General features: G+C 41.3%; 1 protein-coding gene across 1 annotated transcript in view; it reads right to left on the bottom strand.

Moving 5' to 3' along the window:
• Positions 1–267: 267 nt before the first annotated feature.
• Positions 268–18205, bottom strand: part of spag17 (sperm associated antigen 17) — a 327444-nt gene continuing 309506 nt past the window's right edge. The window contains exons 52-56 of the mRNA XM_041210903.1: positions 15973–16169; positions 14768–14828; positions 11428–11572; positions 4363–4500; positions 268–482 (exon numbers count right to left, since the gene is read on the bottom strand). Coding sequence (XP_041066837.1) covers positions 466–482; positions 4363–4500; positions 11428–11572; positions 14768–14828; positions 15973–16169 — 558 coding nt within the window. The 3' untranslated portion in view covers positions 268–465. The remainder of the gene's footprint in view (positions 483–4362; positions 4501–11427; positions 11573–14767; positions 14829–15972; positions 16170–18205) is intronic.

An 18205-nucleotide genomic window follows, 5' to 3' on the forward strand; every position in this document is an offset into this window, starting at 1 on the left:
AGCTGTATTTGTCTTAATTGAGGGCTTCTTTTAGCTTTAAAGAAATAAGCAAAAGGTTTGGACTCAGCAGCTTTAAACAAGAACTATGCATTTTAATAGGCTGTAGTTTACTAACTGCCTTAATCTATTGACCATATCTGTAGAACAGAATTGCCTATATTTTAAAAAGACATTCCTTTCCTGACATTATGATAGGAATTATTACTCTTAATTGTCTTAGTATATGTGGGAATAGGATAGAACGTTGATGTGAGTTGTTTAGGATAATTTGTATCATTGATAAGAGGATGTAGCTTATTTGTATAACTGTTCTGTATCTACGAGGATGTGTCATTTGTTCACAATGGAATGTAAACCTCTGAAGTTTAAGTAAATAAGAGATGGATATTTGTCTTCGTCTACTTGACCCTAGTTACGAAGGTGGGGTGACACGTGATGACCCTCGCTCATAGCCAATGAAAGGGGTTAATTCAGACTATTTCCTAATAAGGGAAGAGAAAAAGTCAGAATTAGGGTTAAAAGTTGAAAACTCAAGCTTTCGTTGGTTGGCACAGTTTACCATTACTCCTGTGATATAATTCCTCTGAGACACAGTTCAACGTAACGTCACCTCAGAGACAGAAGAAGAAACACACCACCTGTATTGGCAGCACTCAAGGAAGCCAGGTCTTTAAGGGATAAGAAACTTCTACACTGTTTTCACTGCTTTGGTACAGTATATATAACATCCTGCTTAATAAATTCTACTTGATTCATAAATACTGGCTGTTCATACCTAGTTAGGTCAGGCACAACTGAGGACCCCATTGTTATAAATTAAAAATTCAGAACCTAGGTATTTGTATTAATGGGGTTTCATACCTCAAAACTCCAAAAACTTATACTTTAAAGAAGAGATAGTTTGGTAACAGTCAAGGTATATTCCCGTGAAGAGGAGAGGTAGGGTATGCAAATCCTGAGCTGGATGATAAAAGAAATAGAGATTAAGAAGAAAAAAATGTGCTTAAGCAGGAGTCAAGTGAATAAAACAACCTAGAACCAGGCTGAATATAGGAGTTTCAGAGGAGAAGTGAAAAAGCAAATAAGAGAAGCAAAGAGAGTATAAAAGAGACTGGCAGCTAACATAAAGAGGGAATCCCAGTCTTCTATAGGCATATAAATAGTAAAAGGGTGCTAAGAGGATGAGTTGGGCCGATTAAGGACCAAAATAGGGATTTACACATGGAGGTAGGGGGCATAGCTGGGGTGTTAATTGATTACTTTGCATCTGTCTTGATCAAGAAAGAAGTTGCTGCCCAGATCATGGTGAAAAAGGAGGTAATTCAGATAATTGAAGGGTTTAAAATTGATAAAGTGACGGCACTGGACAGTCTGTCTGTACTTAAAGTTGATGAGGCATCAGGACCAGATGAGATGCATCCAAAGATATTGAGGTAAGTGAGAGTGGAGATTGCAAGGCACTGGGCATAGTTTTCCAGGGGTGGTGCCAGAGGACTGGAAAATTACCAATGTTACACCTTTATTCAAAAGAGGATGTAAAGATAAGCCCAGCAAGTACAGGCCAGTCAGTTTAACTTACATGGTGGGGAACCTTCTAGAAATAATAATTTGGGACAAAATGAATTGTCATTCGGGCAAATGTAGGTTAATTAAGCAAAGCCAGCAAGGATTTATTAAGGGCAAATCATGCTTAACTAACCTGTTGGAATTTTTTGAAGAGGTAACAGAGAGGGTTGATGAGGGCAATGATGTCAATGTGGTGTACATGGACTTCCAAAAGGCATTTGATAAAGTGCGACTCAACAGACTTATGAGCAAAGTTGTAGTTCATGGGATAAAAGGGACACAAAATTAGCTGAGTGACAGAAAACAGAGAGTAGTGGTTAATGGATGATTTTCGGACTGGAGGAAGATTTGTAGTAGGATTCCCCAGGGATCAGTGTTGAGACTCTTGCTCTTTCTGATATATATTAGTGCAGATGATATGAAACTTAGAAACATTGTGAATATGAAGATGATAGTGTAGAATTTCAAAAGGACATAGACAAGCTGATGGAATGGGTGGTCAAGTGACAGATGAAGTTCGATTCAGAGAAGTGTGAGGTGATTCATTTTGTTAGGAAGAACACAGAGACAATATAAAATAAAGGGTACGATTCTAAAGGGGGTACAGGAGCAGAGGGGCCTGGATGTATACATGCATAAGTCATTGAAGGTGGCAGGACAGGTTGAGAGTGTGGTTAATAAAGCATACAGTATCCTAGGATTTTTTAATAGGGGTGTAGAGTTCAAGGGCAAGAAGGTTATGATAAACTGTATAAAACATTGGTTCAGTCTCAACTGGAATATTATGTCCAGTTCTGAAATCCAAACTTTAGGAAAGATGTGAAGGAGTTAAAGAGAATGCAGACAAGATTTACAAGAATGGTATCAATGAGGAACTTCAGTTACATAGATAGACTGGAGAAGTTAGGACTGTTTTCCTTGGAGTAGGGGGAGTTGAGAGCAGTGTGTACTATCTACAAGATGCATTACAGCAACTAACCAAGGCTCCTTCAACAGCACCTTCCAAACTCACAACTCTACCATCTAGGAGGACAAGGGCAGTGGATGCATGGGAATACCACCACCTGCAAGTTCCCCTCCAAGCCACACATGATCCTGACTTGGAACTATATCACTGTTCCTTCAGTGTCGCTGGGTCAAAATCCTGGAAATCTCTTCCCAACAGCACTGTGGTGTACCTATATCACCTGGACTGCAGCAGTTCAAGAAGGTAGCTCACCACCACCTTCTCAAGGGAAATTAGGAATGGGGAATAAATGTTGGCCTAGACAGAATGCCTACATCCCACAAAATAAAATAAAATAAATTTGATAGAGGTATGCAAATTCATGAGGGGTCTGGACAGATTAGGTAGGGAAAAACTGTTCTCACTGGTGGGAGGATCAAGAATGAGAGGGCACAGATTTAAGATAATTGGAACAAGAAGCAATGGAAACGAGGAAAAACTTTTCATGCAGTGAGTAGTTAAGAACTGGAATGCATTGCCTGATAGTGTGGTGGAGGTAGGTTCAATTGAGAGGGAATTGGAGTATTATCTGAAAAGGAAGAATGTGCAGGGTTACGGGAAGGCGGCGAGGTAATAGATGAATTGCTCATTCAGAGAGCTGGCACAGACATGACAAGCTGAATGTCCTAATTCTGTGCAATAACAATTCTCTGATTCTGGAATTTGCATGTGGTGGGCAGAGAAGAAATGGCCCTGAGCTTTTCCAGTAGGGTGGGGAAGGAGGGAAGTTTAGGTTGGAGTGGGATGAGGTGGAAATAAACCTTGTTGACAATCCTGCTGCTTTTTCTGGCACAATTCTGCTTGATCCAAGGCAAAGCAGAAGACAAAACTCCTGCCTATAGTTTCAATCTCCTTTTTACTGTTCGATACTTTGTCATACTATTTTCTTTATCTGGATCTTTTGAGGACATTTCTTCTGTGGTTTCAGCTCCCAGTCTCTTATTCTCAGTTTCCAGCTGTTTTAAGATTCTTCTGCCTTGTTTAAGCTCATCTGCCCCATTGCTGTAATCTCCACCTGCCCCGTACCCTCCCAGGCATCTGTACTCATCAAATTTTGGCTTCTTGTGCATCCCTGATGTTCATTGCTCCACCATTGGTGACCATGCCTCCAGCTGCCTTAAATTAAGCTCTGAAATTCCCTCCGTAAACTGTCTGCCTTTCTACCTTTCTACACTTGTACATTGATTTCTGAGATGAGAGGGTTCTCCTATGAGTAGAATGGGACTATATTCAGGAGGTTAGAAGTATGAGAGGTGATTTGAATTGGATAATTATCTGAAAAAAAAAATGCAGTGCGATTGGAAAAAGGCAGTGGGGTGGGACTATGTGAGTTGCTCTTACAGGGAGCTGGCACAGACACAACAGGCCAATGGCTTCCTTCTGCAATGCAGCCATCCTATGATTCTATGAATCTTCATTTCTGTTTAAACCTGTCAGTTTGAATCCAGTGCACTCAACACACCTGGATGTTTAGCTGTAACCTGGAAGTCTGACCTGACATTATATTCCCCTTTTTTTGTCAGGAAGGCCTCTAAACTTTTGTGGCTGATGGAACGGAGCTGTTTAGTTTAGAGATATCTCCACAAGCATCACAAATTCTGTACTGTGGTCAACAATTATGCAGGTTTATTGATATTGACAGATAGATTCAAAATGATGAATCTGGCAGCAAACTGGCAAAGGGCTATGCTTAATGGATTTGATTTGACTGAAAATAGCCCTAGGTGGAATCCATGAACACTCATGCTCTTAGGCTGCCAGGAGAATGTTAACTTATACATAATTTGTACCTTCTGCTGGAGGTTTGCGATGTCGTATGATGTCCATGCGGGAGGCTGGGTCAGTACTAATCAGTCGCACTCCTTCAGCTTTTCCACCTTTTGGAAACTCCTTTGGTCTGTTCTTGTAAACATTTTCTGTTAAAACTGGTGAATTCAGTTAAGGTTTTAATTCTGTTGCCATGAGGTGTGTAGAGAGCAACAAAAATACTCAAGAAGCTTGTTACCATCCAGGACAAATTAGCCCACTTCATTGTCACCCTATCCATCATCTTAAACATTTACTCACTCCATCAGTGCACAGTGGTAAGCATCTACCATCTACAAGATGCACTGCAGCAACTGATCAGACTTCCTTTGACAGCACCTTCCAAACCGGTGACCTCTTCCAACTAGAAGGACAAGGGCAGCAGACAAGAAGGAACACTACCACCTGCAAGTTCTCCTCCAAGTCACACACCATCCTGACTTGGAAATATATCATCATTCCTTCACAGCTGCTGGGTCAAATTACTGGAATTCCTTTTCCTCATGTGGGTGTACCTACATCTCAAGAACTACAACTGTTCAAGAAGGCAGCTCACCACCAATTTCTCGAGGGCAATTAGAGATGGACAATAAATGCTGGCCTTGGTAGCGATGCTCAATTCCCACAAATAAAATAGTGTCAATCAAATTCATGTTTTCCTGTAATTTGTGTTACTACTGTTCCCTCAAAGGTTTTTTTTTATTATTTAATTTAGAACTAAAAGCACTCGGGGTTTACAAACCAATGCTAATATCACTCCCTGTCCAGAAGCATTAGTTATGCTTACAACCAGAACATTTTCACTTCTGATTTGTGGGAATTATTTATCAAAGATAAACAGTCAGACACTGAGTTTTTTTTTAATCCATATCCAGAAAATATTTTCCATTCTCATTTCAGAGATAGCCACAGTTTTTATAGTCAGTAACCTAAGAAAGAATGAAATATCAGAACATCAGAAGAGTTTCCTTTCCCTACAGCTTTTTCACTAAGTTTTGCAAAATAATGGAAGGTCAATGTCTACCACCTGGGGGTGTTCCACCAAACCAGTCTTCAATCTCAAGAACAGGTGGGCTCACCACAGAATAAGACCCCTCCCCAGGGAATAATGCCAGAGACCTCAGTGGCTCCAACTGTTGAATCATGAATCATGATGCTCTTTCTGGTCTCAGTGAGGACCCAACTGAAAAGACCATGACCAATGGTAATGTTGCTGCTGTGCAGTAATACAAAATCAACGGAATATGTTCGCATCCAATTTCAGTGAAGGAGAAGGCCCAAATGATTGTGTGATACAAGGTAATAGTAGTACAACATCAACATATATCTAGAGGGTAGGATGACATATCTTTACAGTCCTTTCATATTTGTTGAAGTACTACTAGCTGAAGCATAGCTAGAGCAGCACTCTTGATTGGGGGTGAAAGAAGTAGGACTGTCTTTCCCTGTATTGTCTGAGTAATGATCTGAATGATGGGAGTATTATAACTGCCATTATTAAGTGGGAAAAGCTTCAGCGGCTACTCAGAATCTGGTAAAGGATGTAGAGCTGAGCCAGACCAAACTAATGGGAGCATCAATTGTAGTGACAAGCCATACCACATGAGGCGGTCGCCAGGAACTTTGCAAGGAGAATTTCACCACTGAGTTATCCAAGAGCAGACAAGATAGAGACCAATATCTCTTCACATTATACCAGCAATTTTGATGCACAATTGAAATGATAGCTAAAACTTTCCAGGTTAAAGCAAAGCTTTAAATGACTACTTTGTATCAGTCTACTCTTGTGGATAATGCTCAAATTCCAGATGTGAGATGTACTGTAGTAAATAACATTGGAAATAATAAATTGAGATGTCATCTTGGATAGAATAGGAAATTGCAAAATGCTTATGGCTCCAGGTTAAGATGAATGCATTAAAGGGTGTTTGAAGAGATTGGACAGGTGCTCTGTGAGCTCCTTGTCCGTATCTTCAATAGTTTAAGAGAGTCGGGAATTATTCCCATAAACTGGAAGATAGTTTTTATAGTTCTGATCTTCAAAAAACAGGACAAATCAGTTGGGGAACAACCTATCAGCCTGTCATACAGCATAGGGAAGGTGCTTGAAGGGACCCTAAGAGATGCTTGTTATGATCACTGGGAAAGATAAGGGATTATTAGAGAACTTGATTAATTTTTTTGAACAAGTTGCTCAGTTAGTGGATGAAAGTTAACTGGTTAATGTTGTCTACCTGGATTTTTCAGAAAGCCTTTGTTAAGGTACCTCATACCAAGATAGAATCTTGGTGGAAATTTGATATGCTGGATTAGGAATTGGCTTTAATCCCACAGGCAAAAATTAACAGTGGTGTATCAGACTGGAGACATGGTAGTGTTCCCTAGAGATCGGTGTTAGACTGTTCATGTTATTGTTATTAATCACCTGGACAGTGGTGTTGAGGGTACATTCAGCAAGTTTGCAGTTGATACTAAACATTGTGCATGTATTAAAACTGTAGAGGAGTACAATCTTCTACAAAAAAATTTAGATGTGCGAGGCGAATGGGCCAAACAATGACAGATGGCAACTTACCTAGATAAAGGCAGTATGATGCGTGTAGGTAGGAGCAACTCAGAATACACTTTACAGGGAATGATACTGAGTGCAGTTGAGGAAGAAAAGGATCTAGGGTGTTATAGTGCCTATATCATTCAAAGCTCATGACCAATGCAAAGAAGCCATAATCAAAGCAAACAAGAGTAGTGGGTTGTATTAAAAGAATGATTCCTTATAAATCAAAGATCACTATTCTGTCATTATAAAGAGCATTGTTCATACAGAGGCTAGTTCTTGGCCTCTCATAGCTGGATGATTGTAGTGGCCTTGGAAAAGGTTCAAAGGAGAGCTACAAGAATGATTCTTAGCTTTAAGAGCCATAGTCACTCAGGTAAGCTAATAGAGCTGGGCTGATTTACTTTAGAGCAGTGTAGACTTAGAAGACGTCTGGGAAGTATTTAAAATAATGAAAGGGCTAGACTATAGGTCTACTGATAGATTATTTCAGTTTGATAGATAGGGAGGGGAAGGGACATTCATTTAAAGTATGCAAGAACAGGAATAGGCTAAATGTTGTGTGGTTCTTTTTTTCCCTAGAAAGTAGAGAGCCTCTCTGTAACGCTGTAGTGTTTGCTGACTCCGCACAATTTCCAAACAGAACTAGATGGATTTTTGGCTGGGCGGAGATCATATCAAATAAAAGGTGAGTGGATTAGGTCAATGTGATCTCCTAAACTGGTGTCAAATGGCTGAAAGAGTGGGAGAATAATTTATCAATCTTTTTTCTCTTATAGGCCCCAAGTTTTTGCTGATTTCAGGAGATTACCTGGCTGTGGGGGAGGGGAGGGTGGTGGCATCAGAGGCGTCTTTCCATGATGCTCCAGGCACTTTGATGGTGTGAAAACTTGATGGAATGGTGATCTTTTCATGCCAGTTGTTTTGTATGCTTGTACATTCATATGGTGTAATGATACAAGTGGAAGATGTATAGACAAACTACCCAATCCATTACATCAGCATCAGGTATATCACATAAATATGGTAAAGCCTTGTCTCACTGTCCCTATGTATCACAGCCAGACTAGAGGATAGAGAGGGAAACTGAGATTTTTGGACTTCTTACCTAAGAGTAAGCATTCCCCTTGCTAGACAAATTACTCTCAACTCAGTTATCTCCCTTATAAACAGAGTGCATACAAATAGGAAGCTAGCAACGCATTTTCATCACAGGCTATGTGAACCAGTTTGTCATCAAGTAAACACAGGTTCCTTAAATCAAAATATTTTCAATATGTATATCCTGTAACACAAAGTGCAAGAAAACACTCGGCAGTTAAGGGCACAAGATGTTAAACCCGTTTGTAATATGGTTCACCTGTGGTGGTGCTGATACTGGGCCTTAGAAGGACAAACTATGTGGTGCTGTATAGGTTATAAGGAATGAAATAACCTGACAAAAGCTGATGTCTAGCTTTTGCTTTGCATAAAGGAAATTCAAAGAGGCTAGGGTACATCAAGTGTCTTCAAATTGGAAACCCGACAAAAGGCTTTAGCCAAAGCTAAAAACTCTAGGCTTGACTCTTTTTATTCATTCCTGTGATGTGAGCATCACTAGCAAGGCCAGTATTTGTTGCTCATTCCTAATTACTCTTGAGAAAGTAATGGTGAGCCACCTTCTTTAATCGCTGCAGCCCATCTGCTGTAGGTGCTGTTAGGAAGGAAGTTCCAAATTTTTGATCCAGTGACACTGAAGGAACATAGTTATAATTTCAAGTCAGGATGGTGTATGGCTTGAAAGGGAACTTGCAGGTGGTGGTGTTCCCATGTGTCTACTGCCCTTGTTCTTCTAGGTGGCAGAGGTTGTAGGTTTGGAAAATGCTATCAAAGGAACCTCGGGGAGTTGCTTCAGTGCAGCTTGTAGATGGTACAATTTTGTATGGGTGTAGGGGGCAGTGGCAATGCTTAAGCTGGTGGAGTGGGCTACTTTGTCCTGGATGGTGTTGAGTTTCTTGAGTATTGTTGGAGCTGCATTCACTCATGCAAGTGGAGAGTATTCGGTCACGCTCCTAAATTGTGCCTTGTAAGTGGTGGTCAGGCTTTGGGAGTGAGGAGGTGAGTTACTTGCTGCAGAATTTCCACCAGCTCTTATAGCTGCAGTATTTATAAGGTTGATCCAGTTAAGTTCCTAGTCAATGATAATCCACAGGATATTGATGGCACTAAACACTGCAATCATCAGCAAACATTTCTACTTCTGACTTATGATAGAGGGAAGGTGATCGATGAAGTAGCTGAAGATGGTTGGGCCTAGGATACTACCCTGGGGAACTCCTGCAGTAGGGTTCCAGGGCTGAGATGATTGGTCTCCAACAACCCCAACCATCTTCCATTGTGCTCGGTATGACACTAACCAATGGAAAGCTTTCCCCCCAATTCCCATTGACTTCAATTTTGCTAGGGCTCCTTGATGCCACACTTGGTCAAATGCTGCTTTGATGTAAAGGGCAGTTATGCTCATCTCACCTCTGGAGTTCAGCTCTTTTGTCCATGTTTGGACCAAGGTTGTTTTGAGGTCAGGAGCCGAGAGGCAGTAGCAGAACCCAAACTGAGCATCGACGACCAGGTTGTTGCAGAGCAAGTGGTATTTGATAACACTGTCGATGACATCTTCCATCACTTTGCTGATGATCAAGAGTAGACTATTATGGTGGTAATTGACTGGATTGGATTTTTTCTGCTTCTTGTGAACAAGACATACCTGGAAAATTTTCCACATTGTTTGGTAAATGCCAGTGTTGTAGCTGTACTGGAACAGCTTTGCTAGGGGCGTGGCTAGTTCTGGAGCACAAGTTTTCAATACTGGGATGTTGTCAGGGCCCACGGTTTTTGCTGTAACCAGTGCCTTCACCCATTTCTTGATATTATGTGCAGTGAATTGAATTGGCTGAAGACTGGCATCTATGATGGTGGGGATCTTAGGAGGTGGCTGAGATGGAACATCATTCAGTACCTCTGGATGAAGATGGTTGCAAGTGCTTCAGTGTTGTGTCTTTTGCACTGGTGTGCTGTGCTCCCCCATCATTGAGGATGGGAATGTTGTGAATCCCCCTCCCCCCATTTGTTGTTTAATTGTCCACCATCTTTAATGATAGAATGTGACAGGACTGCAGAGCTTTGATCTGATCTGTTGTTTGTGTGTAGAACATAAACGCCGGCATTGACTGGTAAGGCTGAAAGGCCTATTTCTGTGCCGTGTATCCAATGTCCTAGTAATGGCGTTTGCTGTTACACTATTGTGTTACGTGCCTTGAGACTATAGGAAAAATTCCCCCTCCAGCTCCCCCCCCCCCCGCCCCCGCCGTTGGGAACGAAGTGCAGGAGTGGGCACGGGCAGGCGAGCCTCCAATTGGCGCCCCCGATCGGGGGTGTGCCGCCATTTTATGTGGGTGGGCCAATTAAAGCCCGCCCAGCGTGATGTCTGCCAGAAAGACCTATGCACTCCCTGTGCGGGCAGAGCACCAAAGAGCGCACTGATCTCCCTGAGGCTAAGTGCTGCCTCTGAGATAGGTTCCAAATTTAAAAATGTTAAAGAAATGTTAGCAAAATTTCCCTGACATGTCCCCTCATGTGACACTGTCACATGAGGTGGGACATGTCCATCACTTCTGCTTAAAACTTTATTAAATATTTTAAAACCCTCATGAAACCCGGTCCCGCCTGTGGATGAGGTTTCATGCTTTTTCTTAAGCCTGTCAAGGCTCCTGGCCTGCCCGCCAACCTTAAGGTTGGACGGGCAGGTCCATTAATGATATCAATTATTTTTTAAATGGCCTCAATAGGCCATTGACAGGTAGGCGGGTGCGCAGCTGATTCGGCTGCACCCCCGCAGACCTGAAAATGGAAATGACGCGGGGTGATGTCAGGGGTTCCACTCGACGGCATCCCATGTCATTTTACGTGTTGGTGAGCAGGCCCCGCCCCTGCCCCCGCTTGACGACCAGAAGATCCTCCCCTATCTTTCACTTCATGGTTATCTGTATTTGTTAACCCTTCTTCCTCTACAGCATAAAACATTTCACATCCAATTTGATGCTTTATATAGGTGTTAAAAATATTTTCCCTCTTATGTAGCTACTTACGTTTACACTTAAGCTGTGAACCAAATTTTCCATATTTCCTACTTGGCTAAAGAAATGGATATAACTTTGCTTAAGCAAAGTCATTTATACCTCTTTTTTGAAACAAAGTCTTATGTCTCCTATCCGATAAAATAAAAGTGTTAAGTATTTTAAAATTCTCTTTTTATACAGGTTATTCTCTCTAGGAGAGCACAACGTTTGTTTGCCAAAGATGCAGTTTGCTTTCCCAATAGATTCTATGGGCTAGCAGTGCTGAAAGATATTTCAACACAATTTCTACCTTACCTCTCTGCTCAAAATTAAGACATGATAACAACTTGAGTTGTCCATTAAGCCTAGGATAACAATGACAGTGACATTTGAAAAGATATTTGCAATAATAGGGAGGAACAATTCTTCTGCTTCAGTCTGGATTTCTAAGTGATGACAAAGGTACCCTGCTCCTTCTGTACTTTCCAAACCAATTGCTATGGCATAAAGCTCAATTTCCAACTCAGTCGCCAACCCTGCTGCCACCTGCAGAAAAGAAAGAGTTTAGCTGGTAGGAATCTGACCTTTGGACCATTTCTTTCACCATTGCAACAGCAGGCCTGTTTTGTTAACAGTGAGATTAATGAATACAGAGTGAGACCGTCAGTAAATCTATTTAAACGTATGAAGCAATGTTTTTTTATTTGGATTAAAATAAGTTAATTTTTCATATTTGTAAGCCAAAATGAGTAAGACTCAGCAAACAATCCACAAACCTCTGTGCAAAGAAATTTCTCTCAACATGTTTTTTGACTGAGTAATTATTTTGAAATGATGTCTGCTCACCACTGATCCCCAAATAGAGGAAATAGCCTCTTCTTAACTACGATCAAAACACTCCATAATGTGAAAAACCATTTTGCTTTCTCTGTTCCTGTGGAAATCTCTGCTCATACTCATAGACTCCCATGGCTGGTATAATTCAGGTGAATATATACTGTATGCTCTAGTTCTAATGTGCTTTCCATAATGGGACATCAAAAACTGTATGCAGTATTCTAACTGTGGCCAAACCAATGTTTCATATGAATATATTTTTATTTCTTTACTCTTGTACTGTATGCCCCTATTTATAAAACCGTTTTTTTATGGTTCTAGCTGCCTGCATTTGCACTTTCAAGGAATTAGATACTTGAACCTCTTGGTCTTTCTATTCATCAACAACCTTGAATGCTTTTCCCTCCCAAAGGGTATTTATTATCTCATGTTTCTCTACATTAGAATTGCATCTACCAGCAGTTTGGCTTTCTGTGTCTTTCTGAAGTCTATAACAGTCTCCTTCACTATTTGTCAAAAGTGCTATTTTATGTTTCTGACAAATTTCAAGACTGTTTTCCCTACACCCAGGCCAGGATTTTCCCCCCGTTGATGGGGGGAGGTTGAAGAGCAGGTGCGCCTCCAAAGGTGACGCCTAGGTTGATGTCTGCACAGAAGCGCTATACACTCCCTGTGCGGTCGGGGGGAATCCCTAAACCCGAAAGTGCGCTCTTTTGCGCACGCGCACAAAAGAGCACACTCTTCTTGAGGCCAAGTGCTGCCTCAGGGAGATCAGCTCTACTGTAAAAAATATTTAAAATAGGAAAAAAAATTCCTGACATATCCCCTCATGTGGCACTGTCACATGAGTTGGGACATGTCCATAACTTTTAAAAACACTTTAATTAATTTTTTTAAAACCTACATGAAACCTCATCCCACCCATGATGGGTTTTCATTTTTCTCAAGAGGAGATATTACAAATATGTATTTAATGATTCACATGAATTTATGATTAATGTGTTTTAGGAATATAACTTCTAGTTTGGGGATTGAAATTTTTGAATGCAAGGTAAATGAAAACTCCCAGTTTGAGAAACTGGTAAACAGAGCTAAAGTAATTGCAATTCAAGGGGTGGCTTATATTTATTTAATAAATAAAACACTAAACACTAGTGGGAAAACACTAAATAATGGGTGACACTTCTCTGAATTTCTTGATGGAGATGGGATGTCTACAACTGTCTCCGTAAAGGGTTTAAATTATTCACGTGGTATCCCAGAATAAAGGAAAGGCTTGAGAATTGGAGATAATTAGTTTAAATCGCTATCTGGGTCAACCCAGTGCCAAGTTGCTTTGGGGATAGATAAGGGAGGTTTTTTTTTATTGGTTTTTGGTTTTATTTATATGTGATTTCTGACAGGAGCAAGCAGTCAGTTAAAGCCTAGGAGCAGCTTTGAGACAAGCAGAGAGAGAGAATGTTCCAGGAGGCTGTAGACTGATAGCAGAGGGCTATCACAAACCAAGGGTGTTTTCTGATTTGGAGTCACTAAGCAAGAAAGCTGTGAGGCCCATGCTTGAATTGGGGAGTCCAAAATCATGAAGTGCTAAAGGAGAGTTGGAGGGTCACCAAACTGGATGATAGTGGAAGGACCCCAAGAAATCTCATACCTCAGAGAATAGCAGGAATACTGAGGAGAATCAAAGTGAATTCCTGAGAGCTGTGGCACACTTTGGTTTGGTCCCAGGTGAAGTGAAGGAACCCTTGAGATCCTGTAAACTCTTGGGTGGAAATAAAAGTAAAAGTAAAACAAGGAGTGTGCTGTTGAGATTTTTGAGCATATTGTAAGTGTTTATGAAATATAGTGTTAAATTAGTAGTGCTTGCTTTGTTTAACTCTTGTACAGTATAAGTTTTTTTGTTTAAAATATGAAATTGTGTGGCGTGATTCTTTCAGTTAGTAACTGGGAGTTCAGATTGCTTTACTGGTCTCCACTGAGATCATAACACTGGTTACGTTGTAGAAGCAACCTCACCATCCATATTGCAGCATTTTAAGGAAAGGCCGTGCAGTGCCTTCACAGGGGCAACTATAGATAGGCAACAGGCTTGCGAATGATGCCCAAATCCCAGGAATGAATGTTAAAAAAGTATAACACAAGCTAAATTGTATTGTTCTATGCTTAAATCACAACTTGCGAGCTGTGTCCAATTCTGATCACTGAGCTCCAAAGAAGACATTCAAAAACTGGAGGCACTGGAGTGAAGAGCCAAAAAACTAATTCCTGGAGTCAGAGATTTGAGGAAAGCCTGGAGAAACTAGAAGGGGACATGAGAAAAAAGGGAGTAGAAAGATATGCTGAAAGGCTGAGATTCGGTAGATGGAATGACAGGAGGCTCATGTGGGGTTAAACACTAGCACAGATTAATTTGGCCTGTTTCTATGCTGTATATTTTCCTTGTAAGTCTATATTATTGATCAAGGTAAATCTCGAAAGTTATTTTGAAGTAAATTGTAAGAGTAGACAGGAAGACAGGTTCAAACTGGCAAGTTTCAAATTAATCACCACCACCTTCTCAAGGGCAATTAGGGATGGCCAGCCAGCAAAGCCCACATCCCATGACTGAATATAAAAAAACTGACTGATATCAGCAAGTTTTATTTTCATGATTAGTACATGGAATGGGCTCACAGAAAATGGAGTCACAGAGGCAAAATCGCTAGAAGCGATTGGATGCTGCAAGGGGAGGTGGGCAGGAGGTAGGGAAACATTAGTGTTGCTTCACCTATTAACCAGCTGTATTTAAACAATTCCAGCTGAAAGTTTTCGGAGTTATTTGACCTGATTAACTATTTAAAAAAACTGCTTTAAACAATGATTACTGTACTAAAACATTTCTGTTTAAATGGAGTGATTACTTACAGGTCCTGGTTTAAAACACACTCTGAGTCCAGTGCTGGGCGGAGGCTGCTTCAATCGAAATCTAAACAAAAATGATAATTCATACTGAAGATTCATACTGTAACACTTAAGTCAACCTTTTGTAGATCAAGACTGTAATCATTCTTAAAGGATTGGGAAATATACTTCAGCAAATAGGAAGAATATTTTTATTAGGTTTTAAGGTTTATACTCAGTTCAATATGTCCAGCCAATCCCCTGAGCAGACCTTGCATCCCTATGAATTGAATTGTGTGTCAGTGTCCAATACTTAGTTTACCAAAATGAAAGACCCAAAGGTTGAACAGGCAACTGCTTACTACTGCTCTCTGGCTGAATGGAATGATTCATGGTGTCTTTGGTAGACAGACAAGTGTGCATTCCATCAGAGGCTCAATTTGTAAACCAAAAGGTGACAACAACAACTTGCATTTATACACACCTTTAATGTAATAAATCATCCCAAGGCGCCTCATAGAAGTCTTATAAGCAAAATTTAACACCGAGCCACTTTAGGCAATGTTAGGGCAAATACAACAAGCTTGATCAAAGGATAGATTTTAACAAGTATATTATCATAGAATAGAATCATAGAATGGCAGGTGGTAATGTCACTGGACTAGTAATCAAGAGGCCCAGGCTAATTCTCTGGAAACTAGAGTTCAAATCCCACCACAGCAGCTGGTGGAATTTAAATTCAATTAATAAATAGTTGCAAAAAACCCATCTGATTAACTAGTGCCCTTTAGGAAAGGAAATCCCTAAACCTTACCTAGTCTCACCTACATGTGACTCCAAATCCACAGCAATATAGTTGATTCTTAAGTGCTGTAACTTAGTTCAAGGGCAACAAATGCCGGCAACACTCACATCCCATGAAAGGATAAAGAAAAAAAATAATAGTTTGTGGGTTCTTGTGGTGGATTATAATAATATACTATTATACTGTCATTTCACCAGAGAGGCTTGAGTTCAGCATCATCAAAATAGCTTAAGGTAATGCTGTTGCCAGGCCGCAGCCTTTACCTAGCCCATAGATATTCATGTGGGTGCTAAATAGCCATTCTACATCTAAGTGATGATGTTTCCGATTCAAGAATGGCTGCTTCCAGTTAAAGCGAGAAAAGGAAAAACATTTTATTCCCAATTGCGTTTGATAAGTGAACATAAGTTACAGATTAAAATACCTGCAGGTATCTATTCCGACATTCTTCAGTAAGACAGTGTAGGTATAGGTAAAACCCTCTTGGAGGACACCAAAATTCACCTTTCTTGGAAAGAGCTCAAAGCCTCGTGTTGGTTTCGTTAATATACCACCTGCTATGGGACCAGCAACGGATACTGTATTGACTTTTCTTCTGACTGGCTCTTCAATAACAGTAAACTGTAACGGATAAATATAGAAGTTTTAGGGACAGTTTTAATACCATCTGCTCAGCAGAAATGACCAGTTGGGCAGATAGTTAACATCACCGGGTGACTTAACAGATGACATCCCTCCTGTATCCAGACATCTTCAATTTTAATCTGCTCAATTGGACAGGTGACAGTGGTATCCACCTGAAACTAGTGGGATCCTTCTGTAAATATATAAATCGGGATCTAGTGATGCTATTGAACTCCACCTGCAATTTTAATTGTGGTCTGAGAGGGGAAGCCATTGTAGAGAAGCCAGGTGAAGACAGTGAGAAGAAGATCCATGACCAAAAATAGCCTTTTAAGCTAAGTTTTTATTCCTTATCTTGTGGGGTTGCCAATTCTGGCTGGATGTCACATAATCTCCAACCTTCATCTGCCCCTCCCCCAGATGTCTACCATTGGTTTCCTAGCCGTCCTGAGATCAGCGAAGCTTGAAGCTGCCCCACTCCCCAGAGCCAGACACTCAATATATATTTCAGGCTGAGTCCAGCTTCTGCTTCACACTCTGCTTGGGAATGGGCAGTCTTTCGGTGAGAACTAACCCCACAGTGCAGCGGGCCCACTCGCATTTCTTTTGTCTCAGAAGCACTGCGGCTGGTGAGGAGACTCAAAACAATTCCCAGGCTCGACAGAAGAGAGTGGTGGCATCAACCCAGCTCTTGGGACTACTATCTTTACGTGAAGTAGAACCGACATTCTGAAAATGGCCAGCAGCCATCAGCCCCTCAAGATAAAAGTTCAAGCTGCCTGCCAAACACGTCCATATATTCACTTTATCTATATCCATTAATATTTTACATATCCTAAATTGCCCAGATTGCTTTCAATGGTCACAGAAGATAGATGCCAATTCCAGTAGGGGGAGGCGGTGGCAGAGTGGTATTGTCACTGGACTAGTAATCCAGAGAACCATGATAACCCACGGCAGATGGTGGAATTTGAATTCAATAAAAATCTGGAATTAAAAGTCTAATGATAACCATTAAACCATTGTCTGTTGGAAAAATCCATCTGGTTCACTAATGCCCTTTAGGGTTAGAAATCTGCCGTCATTGCCAGGTCTGGCCTACATGTGACTCCAGACTCACAGCAATGTGGTTGCCTCTTAAATGCCATCTGAAATGGCCTAGCAAGCCACTCAGTTGTATCAAACCATTAAAAAGCGGACCACCTGGCATCAACCTAGGCACCAGAAACAACAACAGCAAACTCAGCCCTGTCAACCCTGCAAGGTCTTCCTTGTTAACATCTGGGGGCTTGTGCTAAAAGTGGGAGAGCTGTCTCACAGACTAATGAAGCAGCAGCCTGACATAATTATACTCATGGAATTATACCTTACAGATAACGTCCCAGACACCACCATCACCATCCCTGGCTATGTCCTGTCCCACCGACAGGACAGACTCAGCAAAGGTGGCAGCACAATGGTATACAGTCAGGAAGGAGCTGCCTTGGGAGTCCTCAGCATCGACTCTAGACCTTACGAAGTCTCAAGAAGCATCAAACATGGGCAAGGAACCCTCCTGCTGATTACCACGTACCGCGCTCCCCTCAGCTGATGAATCAGTGCTCCTCCATGTTGAACATTACCATCAGTGGCAAGGGTGCAGAATACACTCTGAGTGGGGGACTTCACTGTCCATCACCAAGAGTGGCTCGGTAGCACCACTACAGGCATAGCTGCTAGACTGGGTGTGCAGTAGGTGGTGAGGGAACCAAAAAGAGGAAAAAACATATTTGACCTCATCTTCACCAACCTGCCTACCACAGATGACAGTATCGGTAAGAGTGACCACCACACAGTTCTGGCGGAGACGGTCTCATTTTCACATTGAGGATACCCTCCAATGTGTTGTATGGCATTACCACTGTGCTAAGTGGGATAGATTTTGAACAGATCGAACAACTCAAGGCTGGGCATACATGAGGTGCTGTGGGCCATCAGCAGCAACTCAACCACAATCTGTACTCAACCTTATGGCCTGCCATATCCCCACTATC

Source organism: Carcharodon carcharias, chromosome 18 (genome assembly GCF_017639515.1).
Source record: "Carcharodon carcharias isolate sCarCar2 chromosome 18, sCarCar2.pri, whole genome shotgun sequence".
Classification (NCBI taxonomy): domain Eukaryota; kingdom Metazoa; phylum Chordata; class Chondrichthyes; order Lamniformes; family Lamnidae; genus Carcharodon; species Carcharodon carcharias.